At 29.5% G+C, this 24,738-nt stretch overlaps 4 protein-coding genes and 1 pseudogene across 4 annotated transcripts; 4 read left to right on the top strand and 1 right to left on the bottom strand.

Annotated features, from left to right (window-relative positions):
• Positions 1–3,885: 3,885 nt before the first annotated feature.
• LOC112999526 (uncharacterized) lies at positions 3,886–4,386 on the top strand. Its single transcript, XM_026125648.2, has one exon. The coding sequence runs from the start codon at positions 4,025–4,027 to the stop codon at positions 4,325–4,327; it is 303 nt and encodes a 100-aa protein (XP_025981433.1). The 5' UTR covers positions 3,886–4,024; the 3' UTR covers positions 4,328–4,386.
• A 3,086-nt stretch (positions 4,387–7,472) lies between these two features.
• Positions 7,473–8,075, top strand: LOC100305921 (uncharacterized). Its single transcript, NM_001248034.2, has one exon. The coding sequence runs from the start codon at positions 7,587–7,589 to the stop codon at positions 7,887–7,889; it is 303 nt and encodes a 100-aa protein (NP_001234963.1). The 5' UTR covers positions 7,473–7,586; the 3' UTR covers positions 7,890–8,075.
• A 562-nt stretch (positions 8,076–8,637) lies between these two features.
• On the top strand, positions 8,638–9,407 carry LOC112999524 (uncharacterized; annotated as a pseudogene).
• Positions 9,408–14,698: 5,291 nt separating this feature from the next.
• LOC112999565 (uncharacterized) lies at positions 14,699–15,634 on the top strand. Its single transcript, XM_026125820.2, has one exon. It carries the CDS (start codon positions 14,859–14,861, stop codon positions 15,366–15,368), a length of 510 nt encoding a protein of 169 aa, XP_025981605.1. The 5' UTR covers positions 14,699–14,858; the 3' UTR covers positions 15,369–15,634.
• Positions 15,635–17,587: 1,953 nt separating this feature from the next.
• On the bottom strand, positions 17,588–18,248 carry LOC100305676 (uncharacterized). Its single transcript, NM_001248208.2, has one exon. It carries the CDS (start codon positions 18,179–18,181, stop codon positions 17,894–17,896), a length of 288 nt encoding a protein of 95 aa, NP_001235137.1. The 5' UTR covers positions 18,182–18,248; the 3' UTR covers positions 17,588–17,893.
• Between the last annotated feature and the right edge of the window lie 6,490 nt (positions 18,249–24,738).

The following is a 24,738-nucleotide window of genomic DNA, read 5'->3' as shown; positions in this document are numbered from 1 at the left end:
GTGGTACTTTCAATGGGAATGGAAATGGAAGCTTTATCAAGGGTGGTTTTAACTCTTCCACCATGAACTACTACCGTTAATTATCTGTTTTTGATGCATGCATGCTTTACAGTATCATCTACTGTGTGTAGCTATATATTATCCCACCAATAAATAATCTAGAGCTGTAGCCTGCAGCTCAAAATTAATGGTCTATAATAAATTAAATATGTAATATAATGGTTTCCGAGTTGCTATCTCTGAACGCTCAAATGGAGCTCAAGAGATCTCTATTATTATAATGCATCTCCTCCGATCCTATTCAGTCCAAACTTTTGCTTTTCTAATTTTCTTTTGTTTTGCTTTTTTCTGGTCAGCCAAAGAAATGATATTATAATAAAAAAGAAATATCAAAAGAGTCTAACTTAGATGATTAAACCTGATACATGAGTTGATGATTGTCTTTAATTTCAATGAATAGAAAAATTAAGAAAGAAATACAAGAAGTTACCCAGACCTTACACAAGATAAACTTAATCATTTCACACTAGCCTACATTCATACTAGAAACAACTCATTTTTAATTATTCGTACTCAAACAAAATCAGATTTTCTTCCTGAATTAACAATGTAAAATAAACTCATTCCTTCTACTTTGCCTACATCCTAAAGTGACTCCTAACAACCCATTTAAGCATTAATTCCATAGGACGCATTGTACATTCATAGAAGAAAGAGAAATTCATTAATTATCTTATTTGACACTAAAATCCAAGATCTAAATTGATAGGAGTCCTATATTTAATAGAATAAATTATTTAATGTGGTACTTAAACCTTCATACTCTCCCATTTAATGGACTAGTCTTTTGTACGTGGTACTTAAAAATCCTAACATAAACTTACTCAACAGATTCAAAATTACAAGTCTCTCGATGAAAAACAACATTGTTTCTAAATTCTAAAATTCTAAGCAACCAAATGGACCAAACATTAGCAAACCAAACAAACCACCAAGCGGGGCCCTGCTTGTATTGACAGTATTGTTACCAAAGAACTCATAAAGATGTCGTAGAAAGCGACCCATGTTGAGTAATGAAAATCTTCAATTAATCATTAAGTTGTTGTTTCCACCTCCAAAGCAGCACATTGGGCAAGAGTAACTATTGTCAAGTAGCACAATGTTTCTTTTTCCACAAATTTGCTTTTATCCTTAGTGAAGTTCACTTAATTAAATGATAACGATGTAGCAAATAGTTAGAGTGTTATGCTACAAGGACTAAAACGATATTTAAGTTTTTATTTTTCCAATTATTTGAATAAGTGATGTTGATATAGTTTAATAGATGGAAAAAAAAAAGAATTTGAGTAGAGCAAACTTAATTATTTTTTTTACGCCACCGTGATCAATTGAGCTCTTTGCTACAACGCAAAAGATCTGAGCACAAATTGCAATGGAGTACAATTAGTGTGAAAGACAATGCCCCTTCACAACACTTGATAATGGATATATTCTACAAGTCAAAAGACTTCTGGTTGAAGCACAACTTGTGCGGACAGGAATGACTTGTGGTTGAAAGGAAAACATTTGATATTGGAGATAGTATATTTTCTAAAAATCTTTCCTAATCAAATGAATCAACGTTGTCTGAAAGTCAATCGAATAGTAAGACCGACCGAAAACAAACTTTGAGAGAAACTTTTTTTATTTTATATTAGAAAATCATATGCTAGACTTTTTCGTCAATATATATGATCTTTCTAGCTCTAAAAAACTATTAACAAGTATTTGTTTGTTGGTAGATAACTTTAGTTATTTTCCTTAGGACGTCTTGATTAAAATATTATATCATCATAACTTTGCATAAATGAGAAAAGCATTGGAATCCTTTCCTAGCTTCAATATATTTGGCATATAGTTAGTGGATAATGTTAAGGAAATTCAACAACATTTGGTTAAGAGTGTGTCGAGAAGTGAGGAGTCACTACTATACATAAGACTTTTTGCAACTTTTGTGCGGTAACATTTGTAAAAATGTTACTAACTGACCCCTTTAACATTGTTTAGTAACATTTATTAAAAATGTTGCAATAGATGAGAATTCAACACATTGTAACATTTTTTTCAAAAAATATTGCTATTGTAACATTATTTTAAAAAATTTATAATAAATTAATATTTGTTTGAAAATAAAAACACACACAATACTGTAACACTTTTCTTTTAGGAGCATACTATTGTCACAATTTTTTGTTACATGCACTGTTGTATCGTTTTAAATTTTAAATCAAATTACATATTCAATTTTCAGTTTTCATGATTCCTCGCGTCACATATACGCTACTCTCATATGTACTGATGTATCTATATCTATAAATCGTAACATTCACGAGAATTGAAAAGATATATTCCAATGGAATTAGATTTCAAATTCTTCCTTTGCATTTATCTGAATTAAAGCTAGCTAGATTTTATTTGGTCAAATCCATTATTTTGTAACTGAATAGATATTTTGATCCCTGTCTTTGTAGTTATTTTACAAATTAGTCTATATTCTTTTGAAATGTAAAAAATAGTCCTTATCTTTACCTCCGTTATGCAAATAAGTCTCTATATGGTAAGTCTTAGTCCATGTAACCAAAACCATTTTCCCCAAAAATGTTATTGGGTCTGAAATTCTCAGTTGCAGCCTTTAGTTGTTGAAATGTAAATTGAAGGAGCTGGCAAAGAACCTTATTCTCCTGAGATGGGGGATCAGGATTATCAGAAGATAATCGAGCTTCATTAATTTGGAGGGCATAGTTCTCTATTGCTAGCATTCAAGTATTTTGTCTCGGTTGCTACATCAATACAAAGAATGTGAAAGCTTCCTTTTTGAAAGAGTAATGCATAAATAAAATAGATGATAATTGCATTTAGCTTGGTTTTGGATCTGACAATGCCAATTGAAGCACCATCATAACACAAAAATCCTTGATTTCAGCTACAAAATCTTTGAAACTTCAAATTTCAGAAAATGCCTTGGAATGAAAAGTAGAATTTTACAGGAGTCCACGTGTCCGTGTCATGTTCGGTGTCCGTGTCTGTGTCGATGTTTCATAGACCTGCATCATAAACAAGACTAGTACGAGGAATAGTGTTAAGAGAGTCTCTGGAAGCTGAAGAAGGTTTGCACGCACCTCTAACGTCGGGTTTGAGGACAGCCCAGCAACCGCACTTCTTCTTCTCGTTCTCCATGCTCACAACAACAACTTACATATTCATGGACTCCTTCTATTGAGTGAGAAGAACAAGTCAACCATGGATGGTTGAGAAAGAAGAAGAAGAGAGAGTGACAAGAGAGAGAGAAGAGGAAACAAAGTTGGATAGTCTACGTGGCACTAAGATTGTCAACAATACACCTCACTAACAACGTTACTTTCAAATTTAACGGCAAGAATCATTTTGCAACACTTATGCAAAAAAGATAGAGATTATTTTTTATATTTTAAAAGGATAAAGACTAATTTACAAAATGACTACAAAGACAGAGACCAAAATGTTTATTCACTCATTATTTTGCATAATGCTTCCTGCATGGCGTTGTCCGGTGTTATGGGCCATAAAACAAACATGCTTATGCTGAACAGTGAACACAAATTGAGTGGAGAAACAATGCCCCTTTGAAAAACTTGATAATGGATATATTCTCCATCTTAGAGTCTTCTGATTGAAGCACAGTTGTGGGGACAGGAAAAGCTTGTGGTTGCATGAAAATCACTTGATATTGGTGATAGTATTTTCTGAAACTCTTGCCCAACCAAATGAGTCCAAGTTGTGTGACAAAATATTATGTCACCATAACTTTGCATAAACGAGAAAAGAATTGGATTCCTTTCCATGCATCTATATATTTGACTTAGTTTATTGGCAATGTTAAGGCAATATATATTCAAAATAAAACAACAATCAGTTAGGAGTGTTGAGTAAGATCAAAATATGGCAGACTTGATGAAAAGAATCCTCGAAATGATTGAGGCCGAGCAAGCTAGGAAAGGGTCCAATCATGGTACCTCAAACTCACATAACACCTATGGCAGCGGAAGCCAGAATGGATCAACCATCAACAGCGGCAATCATCATAACAACGGCAACTGGTATGACGACTCATACCACTATGGTGAACGCCCTATTTATAACGACGGTACTTTCAATGGTAATGGCAACGGGGCACATGTTGAGGGTGGCTTTGACTCCTCAACAAGGAACTACTATGGTCGCCGTTATGGTTATTAATTATCTGTATTTGATATATAGTATATGCTGGGCAACATCATATAGTATGTTATGTTGTACTACCCATAAATAATGTTGAGCTAAAGCTCTAATAGTCCAATGTTCTATCATAAATATAATGGTTTTAGGGCTTTTCGTCTTGTTTTTTTTTTTTCTACCTTAACAAAATACAACAAACAAGAATAATCCCTATTATAAAAGTCCAACTTCTCAAGAGGCTTCCATGAGATACTCCAGCGGATTGTTACACCATATTAGAAAAAAAAACTATTTTATAGGGCCAAAAAGGTTATTTAAGCCAAATAAATATTACTTAAATATATTTTCTCATTTCTAATCATTTTTGTGATTTTTATTTTGTGTAAGGATAATATTAAGAATCATTGTGATTACTTGCTTCATCTAAGGAGTTAAACATCAATAATTCACTACAAGAAAACTACTAATTAGCATCACACCAGTACAAATAGTATATTTTACAAAGTCATTTTACATTGATTTATGATAACCAATGTCGTTAAAAAAATGTGTGATAGCATTTTTGCAATTTAGTTTAACTTTTTTACGTCAGTTTTAAATTAACCGATGTGATTAAGCTTATAACCAACCTAGAAAGGTCTTTGTAGTTGATGTAAAAAAAAATTTACAATCGTTCAAAGAACCAATGTAAAAGGTTCGCATTCTTCATTCCCAAAGCCTCAATTTACTTACAATAGGAAAAAAAAAAATCTCCATGCCCTATGTTTCTCTACGGAGATTGATTAAGTAAAGAATTCAACCTCCCTCCCAAAATCTTATCAACCACTTTCGAGCTATGTGTCAGTTACAATGTTCTTTACTGTGATTCTGCAAAAGGGTCCCATAGTTTTGAGCTGAAGGTTGAGTTTTTGCGCTCACGATGCTTCTAGAATTTTGAACATACTTGGCATATATAGTTGCTTTCGTTGCTAGCATTTGCACTCGTGCGTGGAATTCTGGTTGTTTTTGTTGAAGTGAGAAGGGAGAAGCTCTGTGAAATGGGGGAAACCCTAGAAAAGTTCACACATGTTGACATTCCACTCATGTGAACGCTAGCAACTCCATTTCAACAAGCTGAAACATACCTCTTAACTCGTAAATCCCAAGATCTCAATTTTTCTCTTTCGTGAATCTTAATCTTTCTGACTCTAAACTTGTTTTTATTTTGTGTTATGGTGAAACAAGCATAATGTGAACAAGTTGCAGCAAACCTTTGTCAGAATTTGATGTGGTGAAGAAAGATAAGGTGGAAACGATGTTGATGCCAAAAATAAGAAAGAGACAAGCTGTGTTAGAACTTGATATCAAGTATAAGTTTTTCATTAATTTTTTTTGGCTTATAAAAGACAACAAAGGGATCCATCCAATGCATTTACGGGTGTAAATGAACTGAATAGTAAAAATTTAAGCTTCTAAAAACAATGAATGTTAGAGCTTGATTTGTTTATTTAAATGAATCTAATTTTGACTTGTTTAAAAATAATCTAAAACTTAAGTTTAATTAGCTTTTTTTTTGGAAGGCACAAACTAAATATTATAAATGGTGGGTTAAAAAAGAAGCTTGTACAAGGAGTACAAACTATACACAAAGCAAAACCTTTACAGGCCCTACAAAAGACCTCCCAAAGTATATATACCCTTGTATCCCAAACCAAACATAGTTTAATTAGCTTATTTAGGTCAGTTAAAATTTAATTATTTTTTAATTTTATCAATTTAATATTTAATAAAAAATTTAATACCATATAATAATAATAATTACAAATAAAAATATATATTAAACATGTGATATGATGAAGTTTATGGAATTTTAATTCTCTCTCCCCCTCCCCCTTCTCTCTCTCTCTCTATATATAGGGCTGGCGTGGACATAGTTTAGGGATACGACCTTCAGGGCCCATAGTCAAAAGAGGTCAATTTTTTTTTTAAAAAAATTAATTGTATAGTAATTTTTTTCTATATTATTTTCATAAATAAGGAAATATTTTTTTAGTGTTATATATTTTTTTATTCAAATTAAAATATGACATGTAAGTAGAAAGTATAAAAAAATAAGTTTTTTTCTCTAATATGTCATATGAGTTTAATGTTTATTTATTGATATGGTAAAATAATTTTATATTGTTATTCAATTATCAATCATTATTTGAATTATTTTAAAATAATTATTTTAAAAGTTAAAAAACTTATCATATATAATAGGATATGATTGAATGATTATATGAAACTTTTTATAACTTTTTTTCTCTATATCATATTCATAAATTCATGTTAAATGAATTTTTAGGTAAGTGTGAGAGATTAACAAGTAAAGAATCTATTATAATAACTTAAAGTATTTAGTTTTTAACGAAGAGTTAAACTCATTTACATCCCTAATTTCATAATAATTGTAATGTAAGAAGAAAAAATAAGTTTCCAAAAAATTATCATTTTAATTAAAATTAACTTTTTAATGTATTTTTTTTACTTATATCTCTATAATATTAATGATCAGCAATAAATTTTATAAATAAATTAATGATAATAATATTAACTTTTTAAAATTATCACTATCTTTTTTTTATTTATTAATTTTTTTATTCTTTGTAAAATATATAGAACCAAAAATATTACGAGATGGATGGAATAACATTTATCATAGTGTGAAGCAAGCATAATGTGAACAAGTTGCAGCGAACTTCTTTTTTGGGCTACCGTAATTTTGGCTCTACCCAAATATGTACTGATCTATCAATAAATCGTAACACTCACGAGAAATGAAAAGAAAGATTCTATGCAGTTAGGTTTCGAATTCTTCCATGCATTTATCTAAATTAAAGCTGGCTTTTGTTTGGTTCAGCCATTTTGGCATTATGTAACGTTGCATGCCTGACGTTATGGGGTCCTGAACACAAACTGCATGCAATGAGTTCAAAGCGTGTGGAAAGACAATGCTCCTTTGCAACTCTTGATAATGATTATATTCTCCACGTCGATCAAAGTCTTCTGGTTGAAGCACAATTGTAGGGACAGCAGTGGTTCCATGAAAACCACTTGACATTGGAGATAGTCTTCTGGTTGAAGCACAATTGTAGGGACAGGAGTGGTCCAAGTTGTGTGCCAAAATATCATATCATATCATAACTTTGCATAAACGAGAAAAGAATTGGATTCCTTTCCATGCATCTATATGTATGGCTTAGTTAGTAAGGCAATTCAACAACAAAACAACAACAATTAGTTAAGAGAGTTGAGTAAGATCAGAATGGCAGACTTGATGAAAAGAATCCTCCAAATGATTGAGGCTGAACAAGCAAGCAAAGGGTCCAACCATGGTTCTTCAAACTCACATAACAGCTATGGCAGCGGAAGCCAGAATGGATCAACCATCAACAGTGGCAATCATCTTAACAACGGCAACAGGTATGACGACTCATACCACTACGGTGAACGCCCTATTTATAACAGTGGCACTTTCAATGGTAATGGCAACGGGTCACATATCAAGGGTGGCTTTGACTCCTCAACAAGGAACTACTATGGTCGTCGTTATGATTATTAATTATCTGTATTTGATACAGTATATGCTAGCTAGCTGGGCAAAATATATAATATGCTATGCTACGTTGTACTAGCAATAAATAATGTTGAGCTAAAGCTCTAATGGGTTTATGATAAATGTAAGTGTGTTGGGGTGTTATGTAAACCCCAATATAGTTTCCGTCCTGTTTTTCACTTTTTTTCTTTAATTTTCTTCGTAAGCCCGTCACTGATCACTTTCTAAGCCGGTATAAGCAAACACTTCAATTTGTGATGGAAAATGGCGTTAATATATTACTCCTGCAAGTCCCAACAATTTGAATTATTCTACTAACAATTCCACTTCATAGGAAAAAAATCTTTAAAATAAAGATAACACCTTTAAAGTTAAACAACATCTTAATTAAACATAAGATATATCTATAAATCTAAACAGCATCCTAAAGATTTAAAATTGGAAATTTGATTTTTTTATAAAAAAAAATTGTTGCTAATAATAATGTTTAAGAAAAATATCTTAAAGAGTATATTATTAAAAATCCTCCCAAGGTATAAGTAAAACCAGTATTGAGCAAATTCTTTTTTATTTTATTGTTAAAAGCAAAGTATCCGCACAGGTAGAAGTTTGAGACTAATTTGGAAGTTGTGAGACTAATTTTCAAGGAACTAGAGTATCAACTATCGAACAATTCCTCTCCACACAAATGTTATTCAATTTACATAGGCAGGAAATGATTCCTCATCATATCCTTAAAGGGTCAAAATTATTAGTCACTTGTGCCACACTTCACGGGTAGGGAAAACTCTTTTTTGTTTTCCAGTTACTGTGATTAAGACTTCTGGTTGAAGCACCACTTGAGGGGACAGAAATGGTTGTGTGGTTCCATGAAAAACACTTGATATATTTGGAGATAATATTTTCTGAAACTCTAACCCAACCGAATGAGTCCAAGTCAAAGTTGTTCGTTAAAATATCATATCATTATAACTTTGCATAAACGAGAAAAGAATTGGATTCCTTTCCATGCATCTATATGTTTGCCCTAGTTAGTAGCCATCGTTAAGGCAATTCAATAACAAAAATTACAACCACAATTTGGTTGAGAGTGTTGAGAGAGGTAAAGAGCAAAGATGGAAGATTGATGGATCTTCTGGAGCCTGAGCAGGAAGCAGCCAAAGGGTCCAAGTCAAACTCATATAACAGATATGACAGTGGAAGCCAGAATGGATCAACAGTGGCAATTATACAAACAACAATAACAGGTATGACGATTCATACCACTACGGTGGACGCGCTATTTATAACAGCAGTACTTTCAATGGTAATGGCAACGAGAGATATATTGAGGGTGGCTCTCATTTCACAACAAGGTACTACTATGGGGTTCGTTATTAATTACGTGTATTTGATGTGTGGTGGATTGGTGGGCAACATGATATGCTATGTTACGTTGTACTATCAATAAATAATGTTGAGCTAATGCTCTAATGGTCTATGATCAACATAATGGTTTAAGGGTGTTACGTAAACCCTGATTTGTTGTAATTAATGATGGACCTTTTGTTTCTTTCTTTTTTCTTTTTGTTATCATATGATACCAAATATTCACAAATTTTTTCTTTTTTTTAAACTATATTTTTTTCTTTCACAAAATTCAAATTTTAAAAAATCTTATTTAAAAGGATCAAATTTAATATTATTCGAATCAATGATTTATTACTTCTTCTAATCCTCTCTATATATTTTTATGGGGGGAGACCTGGCCTTTCTGTTTGAGGACTTGTCTTAGGCTTCATTTTAATTTGAATAATTTTAAGTATTTCTTATAAAAGGAAAACATGCATACAGGATTTTGTCATGAGAATTCGTTAATAATTATAAATGAGTTTAGATGATAAATTGAAATATACAGGCAAAAAGCTAAAATTTGAAGCAATATTAATGCATTGCAATATCATTACATCTAGATTAATAGGTGGCTGTACAGTTGTTTATTATCGTATACAAGATGTCATTATGGGTGTAGCTAAGTTGGATTGTTTTCCTTTAGAACAAGGCGCAAGTTAACATGGACCACCTTTATAAGTAGTCTAAATACATCTTAATCGTTAGATTAATGTGAATCCATATTATTATGATACACTTTTCAGACTATATTTTTTTCTGCTCACTATCATAGTCTTCTAGATCAACCTGTAGCCTCCAACCTCCTCTGTTCAACCCCATCCTCTAGAAAGATTATAAAATATAACATTTCATTTATTACAAGTATGCAAATAAAAATATCAAACAAAAAAAAACATTATTTTTTTTTGTTGATTTAAGCCTTCCCTTGTTGCAATCATCCAATCCAAGCTTCAAACGATTTTTTTTTTCTTACATTGCATCACTTGAATAGTTTAATATTTCACCATAAACAAACATTGTTTTTCAACAGTGTTTCATACCTTGAGCACCTTTAAATTCATTTCTTTTTCAGTTTTCGCAAAGACAACCATATTCATAAAAACAAAATCAATCAATAATCAAATGAAACATTCAAATAAATTTGAGAAGTTAGAAAGCAATTAGATCTAAGCAATTTTCTAAAATTGACGTTGCATCGAATCATAGGAGCCAATCAAGGAGGTTATTGTTGTTAGAGAAGAGACTCAGGAAGGGTTTGTCATCAACCAAATTCATCACATACACCATCGGCAACCAGATCTGTTGTGCATGATGCTCCTCCACCTTCATGAAACTAGGTGTCGACAAAATTTGCTCTGGGCATGGTGCCCCTCCACCTTCATGAGTCTATATGGAAGCAACGTCACTCCACCTTCGTGAGTCTTGTTGTCAACTAGATCCGTCATGTGTGTCGCTAGCAATTAGATCTGCTGCTCACCATGGTCTTTGTGAGAGTTTGTGTCGAAACAGTTGTGCAGAAGGAGTTGGGAGAGGAACCAATGTGGAAGGCACAAGAAAGAACCATCTAACCAAGATTAATCTAACAATACATAAAAATGGTGCAAAATAGACCATTTATTAAAAGTGGTCCCCGGAAGTAATGGCCTTAAAACAATCATGAACAAGTTTCCTTATGGGAATTTTCTGATTTAGGTTTTGGGAATTTTCTCCTTTTTCCTTTCTTCTTGTCTTTCTTCTTTAGGCTGGAGTTGTTTCTTGAATTCCCGCACAGTTTTGAGAACAGAGGAATGTAGTCTCGACTTTACAGATCCATATGCATTTACGCAATCTTTTCTCCTATTGTTGTATGATTCACAATTCTATTCACATGCAAGTCTTTACATTAACTTTGTATAAGTATTTTATATTCAAATGTCATGGTTCCTGTAATTTACCATGCCATCAAAACGAAAGTCACCTAACGTTGCTAGCAACTTAAAGTTCAACTGAATTTTACTAATTTTAAAAGTATAAAATTTGATTTGGAATTTTTTACGTAAATAATAAACCAAAAGAAAAAATTAAATACATAAATGCATGATTAAAATACAATAAAATAAAAAAGGAATAAAAACTGATAAGATAAAAAGGCAATAAATATATGGAAGTTTCACTTGTTTGAGTGGGATCAAATTCATTTTGATGAGTTTAATATTTATACATTTTTATGTAAAGATCATTACATATACTGTTAAATAAATAATTGAAATAATTGAAAACTATATGAATAAATAAAGTAGAGAAACTTTATTCTTTTTAAGTGAGTTCACTTGATTCGATTCAAATTAATCAAAAAACTCAAAACCCAATAAACAAAAAAGAATAATTGGTTTAATTTTTCAAGAGGTTAGTTATTTGGCATATATTTAAGTTAATATATTTCTTATAGTTCCTTCAATTTTTTTTTACAGAAATATAATAATGATAATATGTATGTTCAATTACAAAAAAAAAAGATTATGATAAAATAATATAAAAGCAGATTACAAAAAAAAAAAAAAACAGATGATGATAAAATAATATAAAAGCATATTGACAAGAAGTCGGAAACAGAAAACACCCGAGTAATTAATAATGGATAGGTCACAGGGTTATATTTTATAGGTGTTCATGTTTATCAATGAATTTCACTATCTAAATCAAATCAATTAATTTATTCTAATTTTTTTCTGTTTGAGTTCGATATAAACCAAACATATTGAAATTTGTCATTGATTGTTTCGGATTTGCACTTTCTAACTTCAAATCAAACAAATTATATATTTATTTTTTAATGCTTAATTTATCGATTATTGTATTCTTTTGAATTTTTTTATTGTATTTTACTTTAGCTTGCCTTGCCTTGGGAATCGAGACTTATGTTGGATAATTTAGTTTTTTTAAATCATTATATATAGATAGAATTTTATGATTTAATCAATTAATTATGTGTTATATTTTTTTATAATTTATAGTATTATTTAGTTAGTTATAAGTCAAAACATCCAAATATATTGCTTACATATATTATAACAACATTATTTATCAAAATCGGAACAAAATCATGTTATGTTAAAAAAAACAAAATTATTTTAAAAAAAATAATTGGATACCTAATGACACATACCGAACAAACTTGTTGATTATCAAGTTAGTTTGGTTCGGGTTATAAAAAAATTTCTGAATCTAAACAAGTTAAAATCAATTGATTTGAATTTAACCCATCCGTACCCCCCCCCCCCCCCCCCCCCCACTATTTTAGAAAGATTGTTAATAAGTAAACTAGTCCATTAATTTAAAAGACAACTAATTTAAAAGGAAGATTCTTAATTAGTTTATTTGATTTTTTTAACTATGGTATTAGTTTTCTTTTAATTTATTTGATTTTAACTCATCTCTCATATATAGATGCACTAACCATTAATTAGATTGGATTCCTTGCATGATTATATATATTCTGCATTTTGAGCGGTGCAGAATAGAACGGTCGAAATCTCTTTGTATCCCTTCAATTTTTTTATTTGTCCTCGCGTTTGTGGGCATCAGATACTTAAAATGCTGCTACAATACGTAATGCCAGGCCCATATTTATCGAGAAATAAAGAAAAAAGAAATAGAAGAACACATAAACTATCTATAATCTCTATAATGAGTATTTAAAACTCTATTCTTGGGCAGGTTTTACACATGTCAACTTCTCACACATTGGTTTCTTAATACACTTCTAACAGCTCTTCAGATACAGTAAGTTTTATTTTATTTTTACCTACACATAATGAAATAAATTAATTTACCATGTTAGTTCAGCAGCATTTGTTTATAATGAAAGACAATAATACAGAATATCAACAGCAGATGCAATATGGAAAATATGCAGCAAGCCACGTGGAGTATGAAAATATAGTTTTGAGGAAGATGGCTTCTTTAGTGTCTGTTGCGTTTCTTTTGGTTTTTACTATGAATTATGGGCACTGGTTTTTACTATGTATTATCGGTTGGGTTGCTTTTTAAAGTTTTAGGTAAGAAATCAAATGGACCAAATCCTTGTATTACATGGAATAGTGGGGGCTTCACTACTAGACAAAACGCTTTCTACATCGGTTATTTTTTATATTCTACATCAGTTAGGCGACGTTGTTGTAGTGGGTGTCGTAAAAAGTTGGTGGGATGACGACGACGGTTCATGGAAACTGCCTTAAAATGTAGATATATTCCAAGACAAATATCTTAAAACATATTGTTTTCTACATCGATTCTACGAAGAACCGTCTCAGAAAGTATTACATTCTAAGACGATCGTTGTTACGACTGTCTTAGAATGTATTACATTCTTAGACCTCTCTATGGGTTTATCTTAGAACATAGTGCTTTCTATATCGGTTATACGAATAATTATCTTAGAAAGTTTTTTTTTAATTCTCTTTTTTTTATTCTCATTTGTTTTTGTTGATGCCAATTCATTAAGCCATAAAACAAATCATTGTAATTCTGTATACAAAATAAAGCATTTTCACCATATGTATCCTTAAGGAAACTAAGAATAATTATGATAAATATGTACAGTAAACAACTTTACCAAAAGCTAGCGTTTTTTGTTCATTAGTCAAGAAAATAATTTGATTTATTGAAACTAGGAAGAAGAACAAAAATATGTTAGACAATTGAAATCTTTTCTACAAAGAAGATAAATTCACTTACTACGTTTATTTTTGTCATTGGTCACTTTTCTTTGACCCAAAGATAATTAAATGTTTGAAAAATAGAAAGAAATAATGATTACAACAAAAAAGAAGTAATGAGTGAAGTAAAAATCCAAGAAGAACCTATTTAAGAAAGTTATTTTCATTTATTTTGTAAGAGTTGCTTTATGAGAAGGTCAATATTAACTATCGCTTCATCATATACCTTTGGTGGTAGTCACTACCTACATGATAATCATTATTATTGTTGTTATCGTCATCTCAATATTTATCAACAATAGTATTAATGATATGTATAACAATAATAATGATAAGAAAGATGACAGAAGTTATATTGGTGACAATAGTAATAATTGTAACGGTCATATAAGAATCTTATTTATTTTTTAGTCCCAAGCTGATGAAATGTAGGCCTAGCCATTAACCAATTAATGTTTGCTTTCCTGGATTCTATTCTAATTGCAATTTGAGCCACACAGAGCGGTTAAGATTCCTTTTTATCCCTTCAACAAAACGCTTTGTTTCTTCTGAGCGTTCTCTTGGACATCCTAATTAATCCCCCCAAAATTGACTAGAATATTATACCAAGTTCTTTATACATAAAAATAGAGAAGTAGATGATAAAAAGTTGAAGCGATAAGGAGTCTTATATAGGGGAAAAAATGTTTTAAAAATTGTCATTATAAATTATTGTATGAATAATATTTTTTTTAATACACCTGCCCAGTAGAATAAGTATGCATATATATACGACAAGCATGGAAACAAATTGAAACTCGCAAAGCAAAACCATTATTGTATTATAAATCGATCGTACTATAGGAGACCCGTTCTAGTCTTCCAGTGACTGGTTGTGTCTCTTTAATTAGCTCTTGTTCAATATTCTAAAAAAATTTCCAAACCTTCCTTATGAGAATATAGCCACAAACACATACAAAATGGGAACTGGTCACAGTTCTCATAATAACCTAAGAAGCGATTGTACTTCTTTCGATGTCACCCACGATGGTGCCAAAGCAAGATGGAGAAACTCACTAGAGGTTTCCATGGGCAACTGGAGAAAAGGCAACACAGAATTTTGGGGTGTGGAATACAAAACCAATCAGAAAAAACGGGAAAAGTGTAGTCATTTTGAATTTTGGGGTGTGGAATATGATGATGTTGGTCTTTATGTTGTGGCCAAAATTCGACACAAAATGGGTCACGGTTTTGTTGTTGAAGTGGATGGTCCTTTCAAACGCTCAGTGGTTTATCTTGATGAGGTTATTAGCCTAACCTTTCACACCGGTGTGTGGTCACCTAATGCGTTTTCTCACTCTAATGGAGCAAATCGCAGCCATGGCGAAGAAACAAGAGGTCAAATTGTCAATACTTTCTTACAGAAAAATAACGGGGAGCAATACAATACAGTCTTCTCAATTCAAGTGGATGCACTACTGGTTATCTAAATAATTCGATTGTTTTCTTGAATTTTCCACGGTAGAAATTAGGAAATTATGTGATGTGTATGTATGTAATTATTCTATTTAATAAGGTTCAAATAAACCACTAAAGATTTATTTAGTCGGTATAAGAAATAGATTCACATCTCACACTTGAATTTGATTCTCGCTACAATGTTAAGATTCTCGTTATATATAGAGTACCTAAAAACAGTTCAAAAATAGTTCAAAAATAGAGTTGTCATCAAGCATTATTTGAAATTAAATGAGAAAAAAAAATAGAAATCCCATTTTATTTAGAGAAAAAAAAAACTAGCCTTTGAAAATCAAGCTAAGTTCTGAAGTTTATTTATAAAGGATGATGGAAATTCAATCCACATTTATAATAGATTCGTCTTAAGGTTGTAACTAAGTTGATTTGTGGAAATTTATAATAATTTAAAAGGCATTTATTTGATATTTTTGGGAAAAAATATGAAAAAATAAGAAGGAATATTAATTTTTAACTAAAATGAATGAATGAATAAAACAAAATACTATGAAAATTTAATTTTGGATTGGCGCCTCCAACGTAATGAGAAACTAAAAATCAGGTAATTCTTTAAAAAAAATTATGCATTGATGAATTATTTTTAAACTGCTTTTAATTTTAAAAAAATAAATCTACATTATACCAGATTTAAAATAGTATAATTATTTATAAATTTTTACGATTCTTACTATAGATAGAAGAAACCATATATACATTTAACATCACATATGGTTGTGTAGATTAAAAAGACCAAAGAATAATTTTAATAAAGGCTCAAATATATTTGTGATCTCTAATAAATACCTTAATTTTATATTTATTTATTGATAATTTTTTTTTCATTTTTGCTCCCTAATAAAACAAAAAAAAAATTGATCCTTAACACTTTTTTTAATCCTTGATAAACTAATGATTTTATATTTGTTTAGATAATTTTTTTTCATTGATCATTAGTCCATTTATAAAAGACTAATAACAAATAAAATAATTATCAAAGAATAAACACAAAATTTACTAATTTATCATAGATAAAAATATATCAACCATCAAAAATAAGATTATTATATTATTAGGGAATCAATGTAAAGAAATTTTTTATCAGAAAACAAACATAAAATTTAAATATTTATAGAAATCAAAAAACATATTTTACCCTAAAAAAACACAACTATTTTTTACTCAATCTTCTTAAAACAAATCATATTACATAGAAATATGGAGATTAAAATGACATATATGAACCCCTAAGCCCAAAGACACCATTAAGCCCAACTAATGTGAATTAAAAGAGAGCTAGAGTACTTTGAGTTTTGTCAATGGCACCCCTTTTATTGCTAACTAAACCCCTACCTTAGTTTAATTTTCATGACTTTTTCCTTCAAGGCAACAAGTGTGTGATGCCCTCATGCATTTTCCCCAAATGACATTAGGGCATCACATTCAAACATGATCCATTCAAAAGTTCGTGTAATCTCACCATTGTAATACACTAAAATAAATGTCGAATTCATTGTGTTTGCAGAATAAAAGATGTGGAGTGAAAATGGTTTTGCTGAAAATTTTAACAGATGAAGTGAACGTTGGGTGCGAGGTTCAAAGCACTTGTAGGCACTATTCACCCGTGAGTGCTTTACACCTTAGATGATGAAGATGTTTGAGTAGAGAGGGTCTATGATAAGACTTTACACAATCTAAGAATTTTGAATTATTATGCGTGGTGAATCATCTATATATAGTCGTGGTGCACCTTAGGTTCTGTTACTTTAATATTTTAAAATTTTTACTTTACACTTTTGCACCTAAAACTTTGTACTTCTTTGTTTGGCTAGTTTAGTCTTGTATTGTTGCTCTTTTGCGTTTAGAATAGAAAAAGCAAATTAAGATTATGTACATAATTAATTTTAAATGAATATAGAAGTCACTTAAAATATTAACAAACAAAAATCAAGACTACTTATAGTTTTATGATAATTTTAACCATGTCAAATAGTATTGTATAATATATGTAGTCGATTTCACTAAGGAATAAAGCTTTATGTTGTTATTAATTATAGTTTTTATGATGTTACATGCATAATAGCATTTTTTTAAAATCATGTTAACCTTAAATAATTATAGAAGTCACTTAAAATATTAATTTTTTCCAATTTGTGCATAAAATTTAATACAATTTTATTAATATATAAAAAGAAGACCTCAACTTAACACAGAAAGATACATTTATAACAAAGTAGAGGAAGTAGTAAAGTTAACAAATTGTTATTATAGAAGTCACTTAATAATTAATAATAACAAATTGTTATTAATAATACACCACAACCAAAAAGATCGGAATTGAAATTTATGAACTCAAGAAGGTGTGTCGTATCCCCCCTCTCAAGTAATTATTCATATCACACACTGTTAGAGCTGCAGCATGCAGCTCTAATTTTATTATTAATTAGTATACGTAGCGCAGAACACGATATTTAATACATGAAGTTGATCATACATAAATTAATCAGTAGTTCCTCGTTGAGGCATCGAAATTACCACCAATAAAGCCTCCATTGCCATGTCCCTGGAAATTGCCACTATTATTTATAGCAGGACCACCACCGTAGTTGTTGGTGGCGTGATGAGTGTTACCATCACCAGAATATGCACCACTGTTGGTCTTAGTGCCAGTGATGTTCTGAAACCCATCGCCATGGTTGGTGTATGTGTTCACTTTACCTTTGGATTTTTGGGCTGCTTCCTCAGCCTCTAGAGCTGCAAGAAGGTTTCTCAATTGACTTGTCAATGCCATGGTTTGGTACGTACTTTGGTTACGCCTAAAAATTCTATGTAATTTGGTGTTTTTAAGCCCTGGAATTGCCTTGATGTGAATTATGTGCTAGCAATTTATAGGTTCAACTTAGAGAATCTTGTGCTTTGCTTGTTCATCACGAAGCTTTACTAGTACTAAGTAGCAGCATCACATCAGCATGAGTTCTAATGGGAAGAGAGTATATATCCCATAATTATTCCTATGATTTTGGAACCGTCCGTTTCCAAGTTTCCAATATTTCTCAGATGAGTTTGCTTTGACAAATAATGTTTTAAATATCTTCTTTGTTCCCATAATTTAACACTTTCTTCTTTTTAATCCTTCAAAATTTTATTTTTTAATTTTAATCCTTATAAATTATGTTTGTTTTTCCTTACATAATATTTTCTTTAGTGTTTAAAGAATTATCTAAAGTATTTTAAATATATAAAAAAGATATAATTTATAATGACTAAAAAAATTCAAGCATAAAAAATAAAAAATACTAAATTATAAGGAACAAAAATATATTTAAAAAGCAAATAATTGATTATTTCCTACAAAGCATTTCCGTATCAACGATGAACAAAAAAAATCCGTATCAACGACACCCGAATCAATAAGTAATGATGTTTTATCACTAAAAACTTTCTCTAAACCATTAAATTATATATTATTTATCTATCTTAAAAAATATTAAAAACTAAAAACTGTAATTTTAAAATATGGAAGGATGAAAAATAAATAATTTTTTTTATAGAGATCAAAATCAAAACTTAGTAACTTTATAAAAACTGAAACTTGGTATTAATTAAAAATGTATTTAAGTGTTATATAAATAAATAATAAAACATATTTTTTTATTTTTGAATTTCAAATCAATAAAATAAAAATTACTGTATAAATAAATATTTTTAATTTTTAATTTAATATGATAGATAGATTATACACAGATAAATATATAATAAATAGATAGATAAATAATGTTGGACAAGGTAGGACGGGGGTTCACATCCCCAACCCTACTATAGCTTCTACAAAATGGGGAAAATCTAAATTTAATCTTAGACAAAGTAATTTTTTTTCCATCAAAATTAGGTCTTGAAAATCCAAGTTTAATTATATATGATGGCCGATTAGCTTAAAGCCTTGACCTTAATTACAAATAAAATGTTGCTTAAAGTCACATGCAGTTCCACTGCCACTATATATATGAGCAAATTAATCTTTACAATGAGGAATTCTTTTGAATGATTTTACCGATAAAATTAACAATGAACTAATTGATAAAAATAAATGACATAAAAATATGTTTATATGATATTTTTGTGCATTTTATCTTGGTGACAAAAATATAGTTTTAATTTTTCTGGCTAACTTAAAATATTAATATTTTTAAAATAAAAAAAAAATTTTAATAGTTAAAATACATAAAAAAATAGTATACTAATTAAAAAAAAAGGTAATATTAGTAAGATGAGATTCAAAAAATGTTATTAGAGAATAGAGATGTTTTTTATGAATGTGAATGTGAGGGTAAATAATTTGAACCAACTATAAGTTCAATAAGAATAATATATGTGAAGCAACTTGTTCATCCTATATCACTCTAAATCTAGCCATTAATATTCCACAACAGCGGTCACTGGAAATTACTCGTTTTTGCTTTTTCTTTTCACGTTTTTAAAAAGATATATAAGAATATATTTAAACCAAATTTTCGTGGTATATATGCTCGTTTTTATACTCCCCAAAAGAGGGTAGGTGGGCAAGGAATAGATACAAGATTCACAGGCCATTTTTCAATTCTTTAATTAATTTTTTTTTCTAAACCACAAGTATCAATAATGAATTTGTTGATTTAAGTGATATTAAATTTGATCCTCAACACTAAGATTTTATATTTAAATCTTATAAATGAAAAAAAAATATAAAGAAAATCTTACTAAAAATAATCATAAATGTAAAGAAGATTTTATTAAAAATGATCATATAAATTTTTTGACAAAAATTAATTTAATCTAAATCATTCTTATGTAAGTTAATTCATGCACGCGCTTATGCAAATATGAAAAACAATTACTTAGCTCGAGAACACTCCAAAAATAAGGATGGCCAAAGCACAATTGGTTGATTTTCAAAGACACTAAAAGTGTGTTTGGATGGAGAAATTTAAAATTTTGAGAAATTTAAAATTCTAAGAATTTCAAATACTTCAATTGAAATTCTTTTATTTTCAAAATTTTGTGTTTGGATAAAAAAAATTAAAATTATGAGGATGAAAAAAAATGAATGAAAAAAGAGAAAATATGATTGGTGTGCTAGTTATACGTGTTCCTCTATGCTCACACCCGATTGATATTTCAGGAACTGAGGTGTTTCTTGAAGAAGACTATAAGAAGAGAATTTCAATTTCTCACATTTCCAGATTTTTAGTTGTTTAAAATTCTGTTTTAAAATTCCAAAATTTTAAATTCTTCATAAAAAATTTCCAAACAATAAATTCTAAATTACAGAAATTCAAATTCTCTGATAAATTACTTTTCTCAATTAAAATTCTCTTTCCAAACGCACTCTAAGGGTACGAAATATAGAATAAGGTGTTGTTGCATAGAAGAACACTGAATGGAATGGATGATGGAGATCGTCGGGAAGATGCGAAGGGTGCAACAGAGTGGAAGAAGCAATTGGGAGGTGGGGGTTTGCTACCCGATTAACAATAAATTGGGATTGGGTATTTTGCTCTTTTCATCTAATGTTGGGGGTTTAAATAGAAGTAGGGGTGTGACTAGTAGTTCTCTTAGCTATGTCTATCGGATTGGGCCCATCAGATCAACCTCCAATTAATCAGTAGGTCCCGGACAAAAACAAGGCTATGGCATCATGCATTTCCACTATTATATCCTATACCTCCTATTATATTTCGAAAATCCATTTTAAAATGTAATTTACATTCTCAAATAAGAATTGTATTTTAAAATAAGATTTTCAAAATGCAATAGGAGATGTAAGAAACAAATGCCCAAAAAACAATAAAAGCTGCTCCATAAATTAAATGAGCCCAAAAAACAATAAAATGTAATTTACATTCTCAAATAAGAATTGTATTTTAACCATTGTCCTAATGCTCTGCAATCTGTCTTATTAACAGATGCTGTAGGAACTACATTCCTTAGATATTAGTTTCTTGGCTTCTGTTGTTTTATTTCATACTGATAAAAAAAAAAAAAAAAACTTGCCAATAAAAGGGTAGGCTTTTGCGTCCTGATTTCATGTTATATATATCTTCATTTCATTTTGAGAAAAAAAAAAACTCTCTGCTTGCGGATGAATTGAAACACCGAAGATAGAGGAAGGTTTGGGACTTTTATCAAGAAACATGCTTTTATCTAAATTTCATCCTTGCATAGTAGCCATTTAACGCAAGATCAATATAATTCAAATAATTTTTTTTAATAAAAACTTAAAGATAATTAAGTAAGAATTAGAGCTAGACATAGATATTTATAAGATTTTTAAACTTGATCTAATAGATAATGTGAAATGCGTATTTTAACATTCTATATTTTCTAAGCTTTGGTTATATGAATTTTTCTTGTTGTCTGTACTTTTATCTTTATTGATCTTAATGCTCTATTTTGATTTCGTAAGCTTTTTATCATTACTTTTTACCGTGTAAGTTGACATTCTTATTTTAATATATACAAAAATAAAATAGCTATATATTATGAAGGTTAGATTTTTTTTGTAGATGAGAACTCGTTTTTGTGTGAATTTGTTTTGTTAGAGTTTGTTCTTAGATGGGGTTTGTCCTTTAACATACTGTTTGATTTGGGGAAATAGTGGGCATGAACCTTTTTAAATCTCTCTTGTTGTTTGATTTAATTTTTAGGAGGGAAGGAGAAGGGAACAAAATTCCTTCTCATTAAATTTTTGCTATTCTCCAATATTGGAGGGGATGAAGAAAGAGGATTTAAAAACATTTTAGATATATTAACCAAAATATCCTCATTTATATTTTGAACTCTAATATTAATAGGGTATAAAAGTAAATTAAAATTTAAAATTCCTCCCCTCTCATTGTGAACTAAATAAGAAAAGATTTATTTCTCTTCTTCTCCATTAAAATTCCTTCCCTCCTCTTTAAGACATTTTGTTTTCCCAGTGTTCTAGGAAAATACATGACAAGAAAATAATTTATTAGTGAGTGAATTTAATAACGAATATGTAATATTTGTCATTAATGTGAGTGTCAGTAAAATTTTAGTGATGAATTTTTTAAATTCACTTGTAAATTGATTCGGCGCTAAAGTTAACTTTTTTTAGGGATAAATCAGTCATTCTATTAAAATTTGCAATCACTACATTTTTAGATGTTTAAAGGTAAATTAATAATATTTATTAAATGTTACAAAAAATATTAATTGACTATATTTTGTAAATATAATTAATGATATATTAAAATCTTTTAACATTATGAATTTTATCTTTTTAATTACAATTAATAAAAAAAATTATATAATTTAGTAGTAACATTTAAAAACGTTGTTTTTATGTTGTAGTGGCATGGCTTTAAGCTTTGATGTCTATTTTCGTTCACATCGTATTAGGTTCTCTAATATAAAGTAGGGCATATTTATAGCAAGATTAATACTGTGTCTGGTATAAACTAGCTAGTACATGTGGATGCATGAACATTTAATAAAAAGCAAGACCACTATTCAATCATGTGATTTCAGTATAATTCCCATAGAACCTTGGACTATGGTCACCTTAAATCTTTGGTTTACGCGTCCACAATTTGCATGATAGTGCTGTGGAGTGGGTTGCTTACATAATGGTATCAAAGTACTGTGACGTGTTTTGCTTACCCGTTTTATAGCAGATAAGAATGAATCTTGGAATGGTTTAGCTTGCATTATAAACTTTTCCAGGAATTAATGCAAAGTTTATCCAGATCCGAAAAAAAAAATGGATCTTATTCCTAATATCTTTTTACGGAAACCATGAGATTAGTCCTTGTTGCTAGAGATTATTGAAGTAAAATTTTCATATACACAATCATAAAATTAAATTCCTGTTAATATGCTTAAAAAATCTAATCATCTATCAATTATTTTAGACTTGTTGGTTGTGCATTATAGGGGTCTTTAATTATACGTAGCACTTTGGCCTATTTACGCGTGTTCATAAATTATTCACGACGCCTTTGTTCGATGTGCAGGGAAATATCATTTTCAAACTGAGTTTGTCCATGTTTAATCTGCAATTCCAACTCTTTAAAACATTTTATATATTTTTGTTCATTAATTGTGTGCCACTAGTTTTACACAGAAAAATCCTTCGGTATACAATGTTTTTCCTTAACAACTTTCAAGAATGAATCTGCTTTGTGCAAGATTGTCACTGATCGATCATATTTGGCCTTGAGGTTTAAAGTAACTAATATTAATTCGGGACGACCTCCTTTCAGGTTAATTTCTAATATTAAAATTGAGTAATTTAAATATTCTAAAAAAAATGTTTCAATCACACTTCTCGCATCTTATATTTTAAAATATACACACTTTTCCAAGGTTGGTCCAATCATAACGTGGGTAAAGCCCCCACGTTAAGCCTCCCAAAATAATTCCACTTATTACTAAATATTTTATAAAAAAATTAATAACCATTTTACAAATAATTAATATTAACTTACTATAAGCAATTAAATATTTATTTAGTAAAAATGACCCATCATCGATCTTATTATCGTAGTGATTTATAACTCATCTTATTTTGGATATGTTGTTTACTTAAAAGGATAAATTAATTTATTAAATAATTAAAACTATATTCTATAAAGGTTCTAATAAATAAAACGATATTTTTATGTAAAAAACAAAATCAAAGAGCTTGTAGATAAGCTAATTTTAGGAGGGGGTTTTTCCCCTTCTCCTCCCTCCTTAATTCAGATTTCTCAATCCGAATAATTTATTAGGCAATAGTTTATAACTTGAAAGTAATTTTTAAGATAAAAATAATCAAATAATTCCATAATTACCTTTAACTTTTAAGGTAGATTTTCAGATTCAAAATAGTCAAACGTTACCAATGACTATTCATATCTTTTTCATAAATTATGTATCATAAAATATTCATAAATTATATTTTAAATAAAATTATAACAATTTTAATAAATTATTTCTATTAATTAAAAATTGCCACATTTAAATATTTGCTTTGTTTTAATAATGTTGGGCCGATTATGCTTCTCTCCCTTAAAATATGTATTATTGTCATACTATAGTTTATTTTAATATATAATCAAACAATTAAGAATAGTTTTTTTAAAAGGCAAACACTTAAGAATAGTGAATAACTATATATAAATGAAGTCTCTAATGGGATTTTCTTTTTAGTTTCATTTGGTAACTAATTCTGAATATCATTGATTTTAATATTTTCAAAAGGTAGAACAAAAATTTAAATATATAATTCTATTATTTAATTACTTCAAAATTTTATTTCATCTTTTAAATTTGCAAAATAAATAATAAATTTTCAACAATGATTGT

The sequence above is a fragment of the Glycine max genome, chromosome 15, assembly GCF_000004515.6.
Source record: "Glycine max cultivar Williams 82 chromosome 15, Glycine_max_v4.0, whole genome shotgun sequence".
NCBI lineage: Eukaryota > Viridiplantae > Streptophyta > Magnoliopsida > Fabales > Fabaceae > Glycine > Glycine max.
This window is presented reverse-complemented; position numbering and strand designations above follow the sequence as displayed.